This window comes from Dreissena polymorpha, chromosome 12 (assembly GCF_020536995.1).
Source record: "Dreissena polymorpha isolate Duluth1 chromosome 12, UMN_Dpol_1.0, whole genome shotgun sequence".
In the NCBI taxonomy this organism is placed as follows: Eukaryota; Metazoa; Mollusca; class Bivalvia; order Myida; family Dreissenidae; genus Dreissena; species Dreissena polymorpha.
The window spans coordinates 44,361,041-44,381,040 of record NC_068366.1 but is presented as its reverse complement, the minus strand read 5'-3'; the positions used below and the strand labels follow the sequence as shown (position 1 = coordinate 44,381,040).

Below are 20,000 nucleotides of genomic sequence, written 5' to 3'. Positions count from 1 at the left end.
CCCCCCACCCCCCCCCACCCCCCCACCCCCGATTTTTTTTTGTGTGTGTTTTTTTTTCGCATTTTTGGAAGATAATGCAATAAATGCCACACCCCCACACTATACACCCCTCTTCACTCCGCCCCTCCCTCCTTTGTGATTGAAAATGAGAGTCCCTTCACCTTTAAAAAGAAAATAGATGAGCGGTCTGCACCCGCAAGGCGGTGCTCTTGTTTTTTATTAACATTTTAACCTTTGATGTAACAATATAACAAATAAGGGTACAATGGTTTTTAAATACACACTAATATACTGGTATATTATATAAAGGAAAACATGATAAATACACATGATTTTACAAATCACATGAGTATAGTGTAAAATCTCTGCTAATTGTCTAACAGGATGATCGCCTAAAAATCTCATTGTTGCGCCCTTCCAAAAAAGCCTGCTTCCCTTTTAAACATATGTTATCTGGACACCTGTCTGATAAATTCCCTTATTCATATCACATGATAATATAAAGCTAGGTTACTTGTCCTTTATACAATCTTATCTACCGTGGGAAAGAAGCTGATGGAAGTGAAGAAAATACTTGTGACCATTTAACAAAATCCATTAACTCTTAAATGTCTCAGCAAGCCCCTCTGTCTAACTCTGTGGTAACTGGAAAGCAACTAACGTTTGCTTATGGTTGCTTACCCTTGTTCTTTCAAAACTTTGTTCGCGTAATGGTCAGATTCAGGGCTTTCCAAACAGTAAAAACACAAACTTTTTGTTTCTACTGATTAAAAAGTTGAATAATCATTCAATGAAATGCTGAGTCATTGTAATTATTTAAAAATATCATTGTATGTCAAGTACCAATTTGAGACTGTAATTGCATCCACTTAATAAACTTTAAAATCACATTAACCCACTGTTATTTGAAAACTTTGATAAATATTGATACTAAGATAATTTTTCTGTGGTTTCAGTTTCATTTGGTAATAATATGATGGATTTTTTCAGTCAACATGACTTAAACTTGATTTTGTTGAAAAATTGCTTAAATAAGTTTTTTTAAGAAAAAAGCACAGTTTCTTACAGTAGGAGTTTAAACAAAATAATAGGATCAGTATTTCTTGTATTAACATGTAATGATTAGAGTGGATTTTTGGGGGAAAAAATCTTTGTTATTAATTTTACTCTTATATTCTAAACAGCATACAGCATTAATAAAGCTCGAAAACATCGTACTGGCACTCATAAACTTAATTACTATGTGAAAATTATATGCTTGGACTGTTTTTCCTATATATGCATTTGGTTTTGTGCGACTGGAACGAGGTCATAACAGTAAATTTTGTCACGGCTGCTTGCATTCAATTTATTTAAATCACTTCTAGTACGGAAGCAAATATATTCATCATAACGGTATAGAGATATATTTAAGAATTGAATAGCATTTTTCTGCATTTCATTGGTGTATGAACTGTCGGGAAAATTACGCCAAATTGGCATAAACGCCAACGGCGTTTATGCATAAATTAGGTGTATTTTTGCTGACAGTTCATACACCGATGAAATGCAGAAAAATGCTATTCAATTCTTATAATTACAACACAAAATGATCTTAAAGCTGAAATTCTATTGTGATAAGGGTGATAAAAGTCCTTTTAAATCTAGCGTATGAATCTATTTTCATTTTTGGTTTGATCTCCGTCAAATGGGTATATCGTTAAAGTTCGCACAAAAAATATAACGTCATTTCGCTATTGACCAATAAAAAAACACCATTAAGTTTCGCGCAAAATATGACGTCATTTTGGCAACTTGTTTATGACCAGAAAGTAGCGCCATGAATATTCATGTTTAAATTTGCATACGACGTGGGTTCATCGGAAAATGAAAAACCGGTCACGTGAACAAATTATCCAATCAGAATGCAGCATTCATATGAAAGTGACAGAAGTTGTATTTATTCATGAATAAACGTCAGTGCCAGGTTAATATTTGTGAGCTTAAAAAATGCAAGAGTCAAATGGTCAAAATGAGATGCCAAGAAGAGCTCTGGTAAAATCTTGAGGTTCACAAAGTTAAGAACGTGAGTGGCTATTCACATAATAATTGTATATGAGATTCCTAAAGTGATGTCTTTTTTGTTGTCTTCAGTAATTGGCAAGTACAAGCCCACAGATGCAACCACCAACCCCTCACTGATTCTTGCCGCAGCCAAGAACCCTGCCTACAAACACCTGGTGGAGGATGCTGTGAAGTATGCTAAAACTGTCTCAAGGTAGGTACGCCTCATGCTGAACAAGCAGTGTACCAGACATGAAAAGTCATGCGCAATACCAGGCTGGGAATTACCCCTCACTTATAATTAAATACAAGTATGGAAATTTAAGTAATATACTACCAGTACATCTATTTTGATGGGGCTGTCCGGCTAGCACAGTCTGTGTCCATACAATACTAATACATGTACGTGGGCTTCTGCAAACAAAATATAAATCTTTAAATTAGATAAGATTCTGCAATCACTCACTAGGTGTCTGAAAGGGAGTGGATATTAGTTTTGTTTTATGTCATCAATTGGAAGCATCTATCCAGTATGAACAGATTTTTAGAAAATATAAGCATGATTTCGAGATAGAAACTTTAAAGAATCATTTGTAAAACTTATGAAAATCTTAAGCTCTTGATTTCAGATTGTCTACATCACCTAAGGCATGTAAGGCCAAATGCCTGCTATTGCTTGATACACATTCATGCAGCCTGGTGACAGTCATTAAAGGGGCCTTTTCACAGATTTCGGCATATTTTTAAGTTTGTCATTTAATGCTGTATATTGATAAATGTAAACATTGGATCTTGAAAGCTCCAGTAAAAAATCAAGAATAAAATTAAAACAGGAAAAAAAAATAGCCGGTACCAGAGCTCGAACCAGTGACCCCCGGAGTCCTGGAGTTAGTCTGAAGTAAAAACGCATTAGCCCTCTCGGCTATTCCGCCGAGTATACACAGAATAAGTATTTTATACCTTATAAAAGCAATCTTCGTAGTTTCGTAAATTTAAACGACAACAACAGAACTCTCCAAATTATTCAATTGTTTCGCGTTGCAACGCTTTATAATTTGTAGGTTTACAGATCGTCAAGAGATACATATAATGGCTATATTGGACTATGGTAAATGTTCAGTAATACTGTTTCCTCACAAATATCATAACTTAATCGAAAATTTGCGAATCTGAAGCAACTTTTTTCAATTTTACCAATCCGTGTAGCGATCCCTTTAAAACAGGAAGATTGGCTAAACAAGCCAAGATTCACGAATTTATTCTTTATACCCATTCATGCAGCCTGGTGCCAGTCATTAAAATAGGAAGATTATAGGGATAATACACGTTTTCGAGGGCATGATCATCTGCGCACTCGGGCAGGAACAGATTTTGAGAGCGCCTTGTTAATGCACGATTTCTTCCGTTCAAGCCCTCCTTTTGTCAAGTTTCTGCACCCCACCAGAGGGCATTATAGATAGAGTTTATGCAATAATGGCTAAACAAGCCCAGATTCACCCATTAATTCTTTATACACATTCATGCAGCCTGGTGCCAGTCATTAAAATAGGAAGATTGGCTAAACAAGCCCAGATTCACCCATTTATTCTTTATACACATGCAGCCTTGTGCCAGTCATTAAAATAGGAAGATTGGCTAAACAAGCCCAGATTCACCCATTAATTCTTTATACACATTCATGCAGCCTGGTGCCAGTCATCAAAATAGACAGATTGGCTAAACAAGCCCAGATTTACACATTAAATCTGCCAACTTGAGCTAACCGATCCCAGTATTTTGCTAGTACAGACTGTCAAGCGTTTTAGGCGTGTGTTTATTTCATCAGTGTTTTCCTTCCAAGACTGTCCATGTGTCTCAATGTGTTGCAGTGACCCAGATGAGCAGCTAGAGGCTGCCATGGACCAGGTGTTTGTGAATTTTGGCCTGGAGATCCTCAAGATCATCCCAGGCAGGGTCTCAACAGAGGTGGATGCAAGGTAACCCTTTACTAATTTGATACCCATTTTTTGAGGAATTTGTTGTTCATATGAAAATGAAACTTAATTTAAGAGCTATTTTACTGAAACTAGCTTCAACTTTTGAGTCTTCATTTTTAACCCCTCAGATACTGATAAGCATCGAACAGCATAACACCTGAACAGCCTGCAAGTTAATCGAAGGCTGTTCTGGTTTTACGCTGATTGCAAATTCCATTTTCACTTTGCTGCTGAGCAGGTTCTGGGTAAGCTAGCCAGATTTAATTAAGTTGTGACAACAAGGTGGAACGATTGTGCACACCAGTCTGATTGCTCAAAACTGTAATGGCTAAGTTTAAGTTTGAACAAACTAAAACCCGAGAACTACAGTTTCATAATGTGTGTTTAGTCTGTAATAATTGTAATACTTCATTGTGTTTTGCGTGTTTAATGAGTACATCAATATTAGATATGATTATATAAAAATGAGGCTTAACAAGAGTCCTGCCTAGACATGTGAAAGTTTTGTATTATTTGCCATGTGAAAAAGTGGACAACTGTTGAGTATTAAGAACTTATATTTGATGCCAAGTCAGTGAAATATTATGATAAAAGGAACAGTGGATAACTATACATTGTTGATTATGAAATTTGATGGTAATGGTTGAAGTATTTAAATCTGTCATTTTCATTTCCTAAGTTAGGTATTTTTTAGGTAACTAAACTTTTCTAATACAATTTCAATGGGATAAAACATTTTCAGGCTGTCTTTCGATAAAAAGGCCATGATTGAGCGAGGGCGGAGGTTCATAGAACTGTACGAGAAAGAAGGCATCAGCAAGGAGAGGATCCTCATCAAGCTGTCCTCCACCTGGGAGGGAATAGAGGCTGCCAAGTAGGATTAATACATGTACTTATATATGGTATCTGAGATTACAAAGAACAGTTTATCCAATTAAGTTGTCCACTACTTGGGAGGGAATAGAGATTGTCAAGTAGGAGATATACTTACATATAGTATCTGAAAGTACCAAGCACAGTTTATCCAATCAAACTGTCCTCTACTCGGGAAGGAATAGAGATTGCCAAGTAGGGAGATATACTTTGTATTACATGAAAGTTGACTTTAATACTGGTAATGCTGTAATTGCAGGTGGTATCTTTATGTATATACATGTGACATGCTGGTAATTCTGTGATTCCAGAGTACTGGAGATGGATTATGGCATCCATGTCAATATGACCCTGCTCTTCAACTTCCACCAGGTATTCACCGTATTGAAATATTGATAAGTATGGGCAGTCTTGGTCATGGATTAAAACAAGTAATGAATAAATGAAACGGATGAAATTACATATTACAAAAATATTTCCTTTGAGATTTGGTCTACCTCAGTGCCACTCAAATGGGAGACATTTGAAATTAAACTTGAACTTAAATGAGTACCAGTAATGCAATGTTATGTAACAAGTTCTTTTTATGCTGCCTGAATCATTTTAAGGGGGGAATAATTATAGTTACCGCTTTATCTTTGTAACATTCTTCCAACATTATTTTGTGTCCAGTCTATTTCTCAGTAATTAAATTAGCAAAATAGTTGTACATGCCCTGGGCTCAGGTAAGCGCCGAAGGACCATCATGACTTTCTTGTTTTAAGATAGACATCTATGTATCATAATTGCATTCTACTGGTCACATGCAAGCCTTGTGTACCGTTATCAGGCTGTGGCGTGTGCTGAGGCTGGTGTCACACTGATCTCTCCATTCGTGGGCCGCATCTTCGACTGGTTTGTGCAGAACACCGGCCAGAAGAAGTTTGATTACCTCGATGACCCAGGTAGGCACACCAGTCTAGTTTTGACAGTCTTGAGAATGAACAACAATATCAAGCAAGCTTGAAGGTTGAGAGCAAATCAATGATACCCTGCCTTAGACCTACCTTAAATCAAACTATGAATCTGAGCAAGCGGAGCCGATTCAAAATTTGGAAGTGTAGGACTGTCAGAGATAGTTTAATTGACCTTAAATATGATTAACCGTTTAACAACTGACACCTGTCTATAACCTTGGTTTCAATTGTATTCTGTAGAAAACAAAAAATTTGTCTGTGCATTTTCTTCTTCTTAATCTTTAGTGTTATTGATACTATATCACAGATACTGTTAAATTGTCTTAATTTCAGTTTTAGTTAGCATACATTACAAGTTCGATTATTTTTAGCTCATTCGAGCACAATGTGATGATGGTGAGCCTTTTGTGTTGTAAATGTTTGCATTGTGAACACTAGAAGTCTAATTTATTTGCAAAATTTTGAAGAAACTTGGTCAGATTTTTATGCCCCCCTTCGAAGAAGAGGGGGTATTTTGCTTTGCTCATGTCGGTCGGTCCCTCCACCAGGTGGTTTCCGGATGATAACTCAAGAACGCTTGGGGCTAGGATCATGAAACTTCATAGGTACATTGATCATGACTCGCAGATGAACCCTATTGATTTTGAGTTCACTAGGGAAAGGTCAAGGTCACGGTGACCCGAAATAGTAAAATGGTTTCCGGATGATAACTCAAGAACGCATACGCCTTGGATCATGAAACTTCATGGGTAGATTGATCATGACTCGCAGATGACCCCTATTGATTTTGAGGTCACTAGGTCAAAGGTCAAGGTCACGGTGACCCGAAATAGTAAAATGGTTTCCGGATGATAACTCAAGAATGCATACGCCTAGGATCGTGAAACTTTATGGGTAGATTGATCATGACTCGCAGATGACCCCTATTGATTTTGAGGTCACTAGGTCAGAGGTCAAGGTCACGGTGACCCGAAATAGTAAAATGGTTTCCAGATGATAACTCAAGAATGCATACGCCTAGGATCATGAAACTTCATGGGTAGATTGATCAAGACTCGCAGATGACCCCTATTGATTTTGAGGTCACTAGGTCAAAGGTCAAGGTCACGGTGACCCGAAATAGTAAAATGGTTTCCGGATGATAACTCAAGAATGCATACGCCTAGGATCATGAAACTTCATGGGTAGATTGATCATGACTCGCAGATGACCCCTATTGATTTTGAGGTCACTAGGTCAAAGGTCAAGGTCACGGTGACCCGAAATAGTAAAATGGTTTCCGGATGATAACTCAAGAATGCATACGCCTAGGATCATGAAACTTAATGGGTAGATTGATCAAGACTCGCAGATAACCCCTATTGATTTTGAGGTCACTAGGTCAAAGGTCAAGGTCACGGTGACCCGAAATAGTAAAATGGTTTTCGGATGATAACTCAAGAATGCATATGCCTAGGATCATGAAACTTCATAGGTAGATTGATCATGACTCGCAGATGACCCCTATTGATTTTGAGGTCACAAGGTCAAAGGTCAAGGTCACGGTGACCCGAAATAGTAAAATGATTTTCGGTAGATAACTCAAGAACGCTTTTGCCTAGGATCATGACACTTCATAGGTACATTGATCGTGACTCGCAGATGACCCCTATTGATTTTCAGGTCACTAGGTCAAAGGTCAAGGTCACAGTGACAAAAAACGTATTTACACAATGGCTGCCACTACAACGGACAGCCCATATGGGGGGCATGCATGTTTTACAAACAGCCCTTGTTTTTCAATAATTTCCTGATCTGTGTCATGTGGGATTGAAAAACTAAATCACTAGGTCAATATAAGGAAAACAATTGTGAACACTCTAGAGGCCTTATTAATTTCCCATGAAACTTGGTTGAAACTTGGGTTTTTCTCAATAATATCTCAGCCAAGTTCAAACTGGATCACATGAGTCAAATGATAGGGCCTTGGTGAAATTTAAAAAAAGCTTGTGAACACTCTGAAGGCCTCGTTTTATTGCTCATTCTTTATGAAACATGGTCAGAACATTTTCCTAATCATGTCTTGGCAAATTTCAAACTTGGTCGTGTGGGTCAAAAACTAGTCACTAGGTCTATTTACATTTATTGCCAAATCATCATTAAACTTGGTGAAAACATGTTTTGCAATAATATCTTGGATGAGTTCAAAATGGGGTAATATGGGGTCAAAAACTAGCTTAATAGGTAAAATTAAAGAAAAACTTCTAGAGTGTACACTCTATAAGTCTTATTTGTTGGTGCAATCTTTATGAAACTCAATCAAAACATTTCTTGTAGTGATTTTTCAGATGAGTGAGCTATGGTTCTTGTCCATTGAAAAATTTTGCTGCCATGATACATTGTATGTGGCCATAATGAAACCATTTGAACACTATAGAAGTCAGATTTTACATTTTTTACCCACTCGTTTATATAAGTTCCTTGGTTTTTGTTCTAACTTTGAAGCAGGAAGGCTAGCTCAGTTGGTATGGTACTTGACCACACATCAGTGGATCGCGGGTTTGATTTCTTCGGGGAATGGTCATGAAATATTGTCTCCAGTCATGCTTCCTCTTCTGGTTCAAGACGGGCAGTTGTCAGTTACTGGCAGAAGTATGTGCACTTAGAGCTGGTAAAACATGAGATTTCACTTGAAAAGTGTGAGGAGGTTTACTGACAACCATGGTATTTTAGAAATACTGTTGAAAACAGTAATAGTCCAAATATACAAACTTAAAACAAAAAATATCTTCAATATAGGAGTGAAGAGTGTGACCCGTATCTACAACTACTACAAGAAGTTCGGGTACCAGACTGTGGTGATGGGAGCCTCATTCCGGAACACAGACCAAATCAAAGGACTGGTAGGCTGTGACCTGCTCACTATCTCGTAAGTGAACATATGACGTGAAGTACTTACCTCTAGTTCATAAGATTATGTTGTCTATGATAAACATTTTGAGATTGTAACCTGCATGTGATATGAATCTTGTTTCTAACTAATATAATCAACGTGGCATGGTTAGGATGGCAGTTGTGTTACAGATTTGAGAACATGAACTCTTGAGTTTGACACCTACTCAAGGTGTGTTTAAATGATCTTTCTAAATTAATACCGCAGAATTGAAAGACTTTGAATATCTCTCATTAAACCAATTTCAGACATCATAATATAAATGTAAGCTATTTACAAGCTGGTGTGGGTTAAAATGAGTTGTTAGGGTCAATTTATACTTCAAATATTCTCATTATAAAGTATGTGCACATTTCAGCCCGACTCTGCTCAGTGAACTGTCTGATTCAACTGATGAGTTCACACAACTGCTGAGTGAGGAAGCAGGTATTTTAACCCAAACAATCCTTTATGTTATGCTTATTGCCTACAGTAAATTCATATATGTCAGTCTTTACACTAAATTATTTTTTTACCATACCTGTTTCTTGAAAGGTTGCATTTTAAAATATGTTGAAAGGTATACAACTACAATATTTTCCAATACAATATATTGTCTTATGCATGTTTGAAACTATATTTTAAATGGTTCTGGCGTTCCATTTTGATCCACATTTTTATGAAATTTTACTCAGAAATTTATAAAAGTTACAAACAATTTTTAGCTCGACGATTATATTTGAAATATATATAGTGGAGCTATCCTACTCACGTCTGCGTTAGCTTTCCCGTGTCCGTTCCCGTTAGCGTGCAAATGTTAAAGTTTGCGTACTACCCCAAATATTTCCCATGTCCTTTGACATATTGCTTTCATATTTTGCATACTTCTTTACCAACATGATCCCAATCTATAAACAAGAGCAGACAACTGTATCAAGCATTTTGACAGAATTATGGCCCCTTTTACACTTAAATAATTGAACATTTTGCTTAAATTGCCATAGCTTATTTATTTATGATCACATTTGATTCATACTTTGACAAAACAACACTTACCTGACATACCACAATGCACTCCACCCAAACCATCCCCCATGCCCTACCCCAGAATCCCCCCCCCCCCAAAAAAAAAACAACAACAAATATAGATATATATTTTTTTGTTTCATTATTTTTGAAAGATCATCTATTAAATGACCACACACCCACATTATCCCCCCCCCCCTCTCCATGATGGCTTACGTTATACTGTCAAGCACTCAAATAGTCGAGCGCGCTGTCCTCTGACAGCTCTTGTTTAAATATTTTTCACCATCAGATGGACTGGTCAACCAGATGTAGAATAAGATCTTTAGTATGAAGTTTGATTGATCAAAAATGGGCTCTTCAACAGTTTTAATCACTCTTCAAGATTACTTTCAACCTAGCTTGGTGTATAACTTTTCAGATAGGTCTCATTTGGCCCATAGAAAAACAGTTTCCATGAACTGAGCCACGTTCTGGGAAAACAGGTCTTAATGCATGTGTCTAGTCTTGTCCTAGATCATTTTGTGCAATCCGCACAGGCTAATCATGGACGACACTTTCCACTCTTATCAAATTTTACGTTTTTAGGAAGTCTCTTCTTAATGAAAATCAAGTTAAGGCAGAAAGTGTCATCCCTGATTAGCACATGCAGATTGCTGAAGATGATCTGGGAGGACGCTTTACGCACATGCATGTAGCACATTTTCCCCAGAACGAGGCACAAACATTCTCCTGGTTTCAGCCATGAAGCTGGACCTTGATCCAGTGGAGATCAGCGAGAACATCTTCCGTTGGGAGATGAACGAGGATGCCATGGCCAATGACAAGCTCTCCGACGGAATCAGGAAGTTTGCCGCGGATGCCATAAAGCTGGAAGACATGTTGAGGGAGATGTTTTAAAGTTGCTTTTAAGTTTTGCACCAGAGTTCTCAAAAACAAATTAAATGCGCCAAGAAAATTGTTACTCACCTTGTTATGTCATAAAAAAGTTTACTAAATTTAACATTAACTTGATTGTACAGTTAATTTTAGATTTAAAAAAATGTCTTGTATAACTATCACAAGAAATATCAATATATGTTTTAAAGATTAGTATTTTGAAAATAATTTTGATGGATGGAATAAAAGACTGCATTCTATCATGATGCTTACTTGCAAGAATATTTGAGGAACTGGTCCGAGGGAATTGTGTTCTTTGTAGTTCTGCTAGAACTAATATGCTAAATCCTTAAATCATCATATCAAAGTTTTGTATGTACATGGTTTTGTGAATCGTTAATTAAAATATGCAGTAAGATTAAGAATCTTTATAATTGTTATTAATCTCAAGTGTCTATTAAAAGATGTTAAGTTTTTGTACAAACATTACAGCTTTGGATCACAATGTCACATGTATTCTATTAGATGGATGGTAACTTTATTAAATTAAAGTCTTATATGTATGTTTTAAACTTTATTTTGTCTCATACTGTCAAAAATGTATAATTATGAGTGTCTTTATTAGAATATTAAATTTATAATTGTTGTTTTAAATACATAATATTTTTATATACGGAACATGTTGTGTTGTTGTTTTTAAGCTGCAAATCTGCAAAAGTTTATCTACATTTCGTACTTGGTATGAGGAAACTCCTGTTATGTGTTTGCCTAAATGAAATTGCGTATGGTCCCATGCTAAAGATCAACAACCTTGTTTTGCTGAAGCACAACTAGGCAGCTGCCTCCACTATACATGTAGTTTGTAGACAAACAACTAAAAAATAATAAAATATTTCTTATATGAAAGAATTCTGTAAAATGACGCATAACCAATAGAATTTAGACAGTTGAATACATCTGAATGTAATCTATGTGTGTATGTATGTGATGATCTAGGTAACGGTTAATCAATTATATTGATTTTAACGTTGACCACATCAATTTATAGACATATCCCAAATAAAGAAGCGTCTCTGTTGGGTCTCAAATGGTTCACTTCGACTTCCAGGCCGCCCCACGAAATTCTAGGGTGCATTTGTCACTGTGACCTCTACGAACGCGCTCGGGATGCCAGTTCAGTTTACCTTGAAACATAAAGTGATTGTTCTTAAAATAATTCCACCACATGCAAACATAATGGTTACAAATATGTTCGTATGTCATATGCATATAGACACGCTTCTTGATCATCTTTCATTATAAACTGCATAATTCCAGGAAAGGATATGCACGACATTCACGAAAACCATCTACCGGGGGTAGGTTTTATTGCAAGCCATATATAATGTAACTCGTTTATACTGTTTTGTATGTCAACATGATTTTCTCCAAAGCACACCAGAGTGTTAGTAAACAGTAACATTTCGGGGTAAGGGTAGCTGGCATGCCCCCGGACTCGTTAATGGACAGAGTCGGCGAACATGTAACTGTGGCTAGGACACTGCAGTGGTGTAACGCCTTCCTTGCATACAGGAACTCCTGAGCATGATCCCCACTCGAACGTCATCAAAAACTGGCTCTTATAAAGTTGTGTTAGTAACCCGCCTTTCGACAAAACCGACATAGACTGGATTGACACCATGTGAAAATGTCTACAAGCGAGTCCCATAACCGTCTTTGTAAGCGTTTATAGCCCCCCCCCCCCCTTACCCAATTTGTTTTTCTGTCAGGACAATATATTATAAGTTTGTGGAGCGGCTTTCTTCCTCATTGTTTAAGCGGTTCAATCGAAAATTAATATTCATCATCATGAAGTGTTGATGGCGCCAAACACTTTTCCCTAGCCATGATCCATTTTATTTACAGTTATGCGCCCCTACACAAATCATTTTCTTATCGCAGTGCTTAGTTTGTGAAGCAAACTACCTTCGCATTTTTAGTTTGTGGAACAAAACTACCTTCACATTTTTTTTGCAAGCCTTTTGTCTGAACGTTAAAGGTGCCATCGTCATGAAGTGTAGATATACGGACACAAAATTTCTAGTACAGTGATAACCTTATTCCCCGAGTTATTTGTAGATGAACATCTTCATTGCAGAAGCATAACATGTCTTCAGTGTATTGCGCAAATTACTTAAACATTTATCAAGCGATAAATTTGTCATTTTTTCATCCCATTGAAGAGAACATGTGCAAAACACAATGTTCAAGTGCGGCGGTCTATTCATTCTTGAGTTATGTGCCCTTGAACAATTGGAATGGCCGCTGTATAAAATGTTTTTCAAGCTAACTTCTTCAATATTTCTCAAGCAATTAAACTGAAACTTTTTTATATGCAAACACGGTGAATAATGTATGTGCAAGACACATGTTTCACGTGCATAGATCCACATATTCCCGAGTGATGTAGTGATGTGTCCTTGAATTCAGCCATGTGCATGGAAGCCATCACAGTGAAAAAAGGGGGGGGGGGGGTATTCACGTCTGTTATATAGCTCAAGCTGTCGGTCGTTTGCTGCAATTGGACATGCACCAGCTCTGTGACATGTTTTAGCACTGGTTCTTGGCTGTGGAGGCTCTATAACATCAAAGAATATGTGTGACATAAAAGTATAAAACGGTGTCGTTTATCCTTTTAAATAGCAACGAAATTCTAAGAACTCAACGTCATGCGGATTGTAACCAATACAGCCGAATTTCGTCATCGCCACACTAATGACAGTTGCATAAACCCGCAAGTTGTATCTCTCTCATTTTTTTGCTTATTTATTTCAAGCGTAAACGTACATAAACCTGTTGCACAGTCACACGGGTAATTGGCGTCGCGCTGAAGTGCGGCGACTAGTATCAGAGGGGGTAATCACGTGACACACAATATGGCGACGTCCATGCCGAGGAAGGTATTTTTCGCCGTTTTATAACCTTTACTTCTTGTATTTTTTTTATAATTCCGCTCACTTTCCAGCCATATAAGCAAGGCAGTTACTTGCGTTTATTTCATAGTAATATTCGCTCTATATCTCGACTTTACTCGGTGCGAAATTTATTAGCGGGGTGACCTAATTCGGGCTCCACTAAGAAAATCTGCGGGAATTAAAGTCGAGATATAAAGCGAATTTAAGTACGAAATTAACGCTAATTACCTTTTAACTGATATGGCTGGAAAGTAAGCGTAATTTTAAAAAAAATAAACGAAAGTAATAAAGGGTATAAAACGGTGAAATATACCTGTCTTGGCATGGACGTCGCCATCTTGACTATCGCGTGAATACCCCCTCTGAGTATGTAATACGTTTTTTTTGCTTATGGGAGGAGAAGTTATTTTACGGATCAATGTATATATTTTTGATGTCAGACTATCTTGCATAGTGGTGATTTTTTTTGTAAATTAGTGTAAATAAGTACTGCATTTGTGCCTATTACATTAACTACAACATTAATTGCCAATAATGCAAAGCTAATTGTTTTAATTAATAACTGATCACAGGGGAAAGATCACAGGGACTGGGCAAATACGCGAACCGGTGAAACTTTCTGGTTTTGTATTAAAAAAGGTTTCTTTGTTCCTCTATCCTAGCAACCACCTAGTTTTTAATAAAGGCGCTATAGAGCGCGAAGCGCGACACGTATTATTAATTGTAATAATGAGTCTTGATAAAGGAAGCAGCCGCTTATCAATGAGGAGCACTATCACAGCACCCCAGTCTCATTACTATCAAGTCCTCCTACAGTTGTTTTTTTTTAAGAACCACATATAGAAGGCCGCAAGCCTGACCCGTATCTTGCCAGTGGTATGGACCCTTTGGTATGGACCTTTAACCCCGCTCACTATCCAGCGTTTAAACCTCCGGGTTTACATTTAAACCGACTATTAATAGCTTATTAATATCTTAGTTAGAAGGTGATTTTTCAAGCGGTTCCGTAGTGTAGTGGTTACACGCTCGCTTCACATGTGAGAGGCCCAAGGTTCGAGCCCCAGTAGAATCAAATTATTTTATTCGTGTTCTATGTTACCTTTTTGTTTTGATGTAGACATTTTAGTAAACAAATATGCTGTTTTATTGTAACCATTTTTGTTTTTATTTTGCCCATGAAATATATGTGTGAGAGGGTGGGGGGAGGGTCGTAAACACATTAAAACTTTTACAGTGTTTTCATATCATTGAGAACTCAACCCCTATCGTAAATAAGCAACGTAAGAATAAGTTCAGAATCATCTCCCCTTGAACTTGATAAAAATATGAAATTACGCTTACAAGATGAAGCAGATTTTTTAAAACCTACACAGTTCTGTTTATTAATGAAAACTGCACACGGATGCCAGTAAAAAAAGGAAACCAATGTAAATAAAATGAACTATGAAATATTTGGGGGTTACAACACAAATCATAGATAATGGTTATTTGGCGGTTATAACACAACATCATAGATAATGGTTATTTGGGGGTTATGACACAAAATCATAGATAATGGTTATACCAGTATCTTTTTCTATTTTGTTTAAAATAATCGGCCAATATATTAATATTTACAGTAGAAAAAAATCGTTCCATGTAACTTCATTGAGTGCCTTTTACCCTGAAATTCCCGACGCCCTTTGATGCGTTGCATCAATACTTAATTATCTTGTATACGTTTGAAACATTGTGTGCCATTCACTTGTGTATCAACACTATACATCCATATTTAGTGTTGATCAATCTCTCCTTGTGACGGGGATTTTGTTAAAACAAGCCCCAAACCCATTCACTTATTGTCACTGTGCGCTACATAAGAAAAACCGTCGTCGAGGCTTAGTGGTTAAGTCATTCCCCTACGGAATCATAGGTCTAATAATGGAGCCCCACACATGCTTATTCTGAAATAAATGGTTGCCTATCCAGAGGCTGATCAAATCGAAGGGCTTCATATAAAACGCCCGGTATACAGGCTGGAGAACTGATTACTTTGCATTAAAAATAGGTGTCTCTTCTAAGTCAAAATTGGCAGGCCTTTGAGAGGGTTGACACTTAAATAAACAGATAGACTGCTTTTATTTATTGGCGTTAACCCATTTATGCCTAGTGGACTCTCTCATCCTTCTAAATTGGATCAATTTATTTCCAAAATTAGGGATGTCTAGTATATTTATTTCAATGTTTAGGACAATTCTTACAGAAACTCCTTTCAGAAAACAGCGCAGACCCTGATGAGACGCCGCATCATGTTTGCAAATGCCTTTTTTCTAGACGCTCTTCATAAATGGGTTAAATTAAGACTCTGTATTAAGGAATATGCGCATTGTTCATTGCGTAGTTATCAGTTAGATTCCTGGCCTTATCTTTACTTAAATTCCGTGACTTTATCAGTCATTGACCTTCGTTTCAGAGTAAACAACGACTTTCAATGGCGATAGTGATACTGCCAGTGTTGCTGGTTGGATTATTTGCCTTTGCAGGTAACCCTTTAACATAGTATTGAATAAGAGGCAGCGCATGCACTGCATTACTCGATTTATAGGGAAAGCTTAATAATTGTTTTGGACGAAATATCGGTCGTTTCGCTCTTGCGTAAACCTACAAAACGCGACCCGTTTGCGTGCTTTTTGAGAAAGTATTGTACATATATATTGTCTACGGGAAAAGTCTATGGGTCGAACTTGTATGGAATCGAAAGAAACACACACATGTACTTTGACATTGATTAAAAATGCCTTGAAATAACCAATGCTATGCATATAGTATACATATGTAAATAATTATCTATAAATGCAACGGAAGTTTTTCTGTTCAAGCCATATGACACAAATAGGCTATCATACTGATGTGCATTAATAATTTTACCCCGAATACCGCTTTATGCGCTTATAAGATACTAAGTTATTATCTATATACCCACTTGTATAATACTATCTCATACGAGTGAACGTTGCAGATACGAGTGCCAAGTGCGACCCGGGATGGTTTGCCGTAGGAGACACGTGCTATGTCGTCATCCCTATGCCGAAAAACTTTATCGAGGCCATTGTAAGATCTTTTTTATTAAGGTTATATGACAAACACCGCTGATCGAATGTGAATAATTAAACAATATAAGTACGGTGATCAGAAATTAATCTATATATGTAGGGATGTAGAGAAAAAATGGGGAAAAAAATCTCTAGGCCCCTATGCTGGTACCGGGAAATGGACTCCATAGTTTTTCTATGTTTATTCGATACAATAGAGCTTTAATCAATTAAATTAAGTACCGTCTATCAAAAGAAACAGTTCGTCGAGATCTAATCATTGTTTCCCGCGGCAGGCGCTGTGCAAGACGGACGGGTTCCAGGCGGACATGGTACAGCTGGAGACCATCCATGAGAAAATGCAGCTCGTTGCGCACATGAAGAACACGTACGAGCGTGAGTAGACCGCGATGCTTAGAGCTAGCGGAGATCGCGGAACTGACGTATCTGCCGAGATTTTCTATTGCATATATCTAAACATGTGTTATATACAAATCATACTTTCAATTTCCCCTGCCGCCGATCTTTTATTTTGTATTTTAATTCATTCGCATAATATAAAGAGTTTATTGAGCAATTTAACACTTGTAAAACATATATGAAGTGAAAACGATAAATTTAAGCCCATTTAATATAGTTTTCGTCACTAAATCTCATTGGGTCATTGTGGCGTTTTGTGATTTAGTTTCGTCTCTTGAACAAATATGTATGCTTGGACTAAAATACAAAGATAATAAAAAAATAGCGTTATCAAAATTGTGTTGTTACTGTTGTTTTATATTAGTTTAGTCAAAGTCAGTTATATTGCATGGTCGGTCCGGGTCTACATGAACCTACTCCACTGTTTCAGTGATATTCACGGGTCAGAAATTCTGGGTGGGTGCCAAGGGCGCACAGTCCGTTTTCCTGTGGAACTCCGGACTCCCGGTTACCTACCCTGATTTCATGGACGGCACGGGCCAAGGGGTCGGTTGCCTCGCCTTCGGCACGACGACTCTGGATAAGTACGCCGTGGTGCCGTGCACGGACTCGAATCTTGTCATATGCGAGAAGAGGTGATCATTGTTCTAGTTTGATTTATCGTATGCTAAGTAGTGAAATTTGGAAATATATCAGTTAGATAAATCCCGAGATATTTCCTCGTGATTGCATGTACATTAATATTGTAAAACAATGCATATAATACAAGCACTGTGTTCGAAAAACTACAAATACTTCCTTTGCAACGATGCTCGCGGATAGCATAGATAACCCAGAAATATTGTATTTAATAAGGCAATACATTATAACATTCACATAAATAGAAGAAATAAATTATTAAAAAAATAAGTTTTAAATCAGTTTGTTGATTGAATATTAAATAATGCCGTTTCTATAATGCTTTCGTGCGAATTGCCAGCTTTTCACCTTACCTGACCTTTGTAACTGTCCAATAAAATTCAAATAAAATTTCCCGCGGCTAGGTCAGAATGAATACACTTCATTTATCCCATAGGCTGATTTGAAAATACCACCAGAACATTGGAAACATGTCCGCGTCTTTGTAACAATGTTTTACTGCGTGTTCAGCATGAAACAATTTTATCTCTAATGAAAAGGCTTAATAGATAGAACAGTTTTACACTCAATCTCGACATCAATACAGTTTGTGCGTGCACCTTTTATTTTCAGAGGATTGCTAGCGCAACAGCGTGTGTACTTAAAGGCTATGTTCTCATATTAAGTACTGACGTCCATATTCCTGTCAACATGTTTACATGTAAAAGTATAAAGAGCAGTGGAAGCTTGGCCTCACTTTAATGCACTGCTTTTCAATCCGCGAGGTATCAGGGTCAGTTCGCGGCCAGTGTGTGTGAATGTCAGAGTTTATTTACAGGTCATCGCTGCGTCTTTACGACTACCTTCGCGGCAGTAAAATAATCGTTATATAATATAGACGCTATCGTGTGAACTAGGTGAACTGGCCAGAAATATGTTAAATGAAGATATTCAGCGATATAATTATGGTATGTCAATAATAGATTCTTAATGTGTTTTCAACTATACCATGATAAATATTATTTTCAATTAATTTAACAAGAATTAGTCAACCATATTGACTAATGTATCAAGCATAAGCGCGATGATTCTCGATACTGTTAATAATCGAATCAAATAGCAATGCCCGACAAACCACTAAAGCAGGTTTGTTCGAAGAACGCGCGTATAAATATAGAAAATTTGTACGGATACCTCGCGTGTGGGCGGTTGACTCATATGTTTTAATTTTACTTCCATTCTTCTTTTGGTTTTCTGTTTTGTATCTATAGGTTTATGACCAGCAATATGTAATAATGTAAAATAAGCCGCGAAAACTTCGCGTAACATCCCGTACTGCGTGTGATGCAGCTAAGAACTGCACAGAAAAAGACATTCGCTATCCTTGGTCTCATTCATTGAACTCTTTACCTTTCACAAACTCCAACCACAATCAACGCCGTATATCTTTTTAAAAGATATTTCTTGCTGTTTAATATTTTACCGTTAAATGTATCATCATTTCATTACAGTGGAAATTCTACCAGCAGTGCCACAACGACGCCCTCCGGATGATCAACGTTTGCATTCGATTGCGAGAACAATGTATAAAAAAATGTATGCAAATAAAACTGGAAACACATGTAAATAACACTCATTTAATCAGGGACCAATACAAACAAACTTTGTTTCTAAAGGTCCCTGATTTAATACACAATTTTTCCGGAGCAAAAATTATTTTAACCAACAAGCAATAACAACCATTTATAAATTATTCAGTCATACAAGCAGGCATACTATTGCAACATCTATTGTGCGTATGTTGGTTTTTATTTTGTCTCAACCTAATTTATGTTTCTCAAAGTGCAATTGACCATTATAAATATTGCAAAAGACCGTTTGTCGCTGTTTCGTGAGTCTCCAGAATGGTTTTCGTAGAAATATATATCAAAATAGGGAGTTCCGAGTCAACATTACATTAATTACTTTCACTTGAACTTATTTAATATACTACAATTTGTGCGGTTTAGTTAAAATAACTCTTTACCAGACTCAGTTTAAAGCGATAATATCTTTAAGCGGCGATTTTGCACATCGATCAATTTTACCTAATCTTTTTTTGTTACCTGCGAACACATGCCTCTAGCTTTTAGCACAATTACGATTGAACGTTAGTTGCCCTTACGGCGCCCGCTCGAAAGGTTATTTGCCCAGATCCCTGAATTTCCAAATAATGTCGAACACATGTAAATTGAGGGTTTCGTTTTTAAGAATCTTCAGATCGACAAAAAGAC

At 37.0% G+C, this 20,000-nt stretch overlaps 2 protein-coding genes across 2 annotated transcripts in view; both read left to right on the top strand.

Moving 5' to 3' along the window:
• The window catches only part of LOC127853441 (transaldolase-like), a 29,975-nt gene extending 18,633 nt beyond the window's left edge, over window positions 1-11,342 (top strand). The window contains exons 2-9 of the mRNA XM_052387984.1: window positions 2,134-2,257; window positions 3,912-4,019; window positions 4,762-4,893; window positions 5,204-5,264; window positions 5,722-5,836; window positions 8,627-8,756; window positions 9,139-9,206; window positions 10,528-11,342. Of these exons, the coding sequence (XP_052243944.1) occupies window positions 2,134-2,257; window positions 3,912-4,019; window positions 4,762-4,893; window positions 5,204-5,264; window positions 5,722-5,836; window positions 8,627-8,756; window positions 9,139-9,206; window positions 10,528-10,685 (896 nt within the window). The 3' untranslated portion in view covers window positions 10,686-11,342. The remainder of the gene's footprint in view (window positions 1-2,133; window positions 2,258-3,911; window positions 4,020-4,761; window positions 4,894-5,203; window positions 5,265-5,721; window positions 5,837-8,626; window positions 8,757-9,138; window positions 9,207-10,527) is intronic.
• A 4,648-nt stretch (window positions 11,343-15,990) lies between these two features.
• Window positions 15,991-19,348, top strand: LOC127853444 (snaclec agglucetin subunit alpha-1-like). The gene is made up of 5 exons (XM_052387988.1): window positions 15,991-16,140; window positions 16,617-16,708; window positions 16,986-17,085; window positions 17,540-17,744; window positions 19,239-19,348. The coding sequence occupies exons 1-5, from the start codon at window positions 16,089-16,091 to the stop codon at window positions 19,279-19,281; spliced, it is 492 nt and encodes a 163-aa protein (XP_052243948.1). The 5' UTR covers window positions 15,991-16,088; the 3' UTR covers window positions 19,282-19,348.
• The last annotated feature ends 652 nt before the right edge of the window (window positions 19,349-20,000 follow it).

Bases quoted from the DNA above. Each gene is read 5' to 3' on its own strand.
- LOC127853444 (XM_052387988.1), top strand. From the start codon at position 16,089: ATGGCGATAGTGATACTGCCAGTGTTGCTGGTTGGATTATTTGCCTTT. The intron at 17,086-17,539 runs GTGAGTAGACCG...CCACTGTTTCAG, and splicing joins CATGAAGAACACGTACGAGC to TGATATTCACGGGTCAGAAA. The intron at 17,745-19,238 runs GTGATCATTGTT...ATTTCATTACAG, and splicing joins CTTGTCATATGCGAGAAGAG to TGGAAATTCTACCAGCAGTG.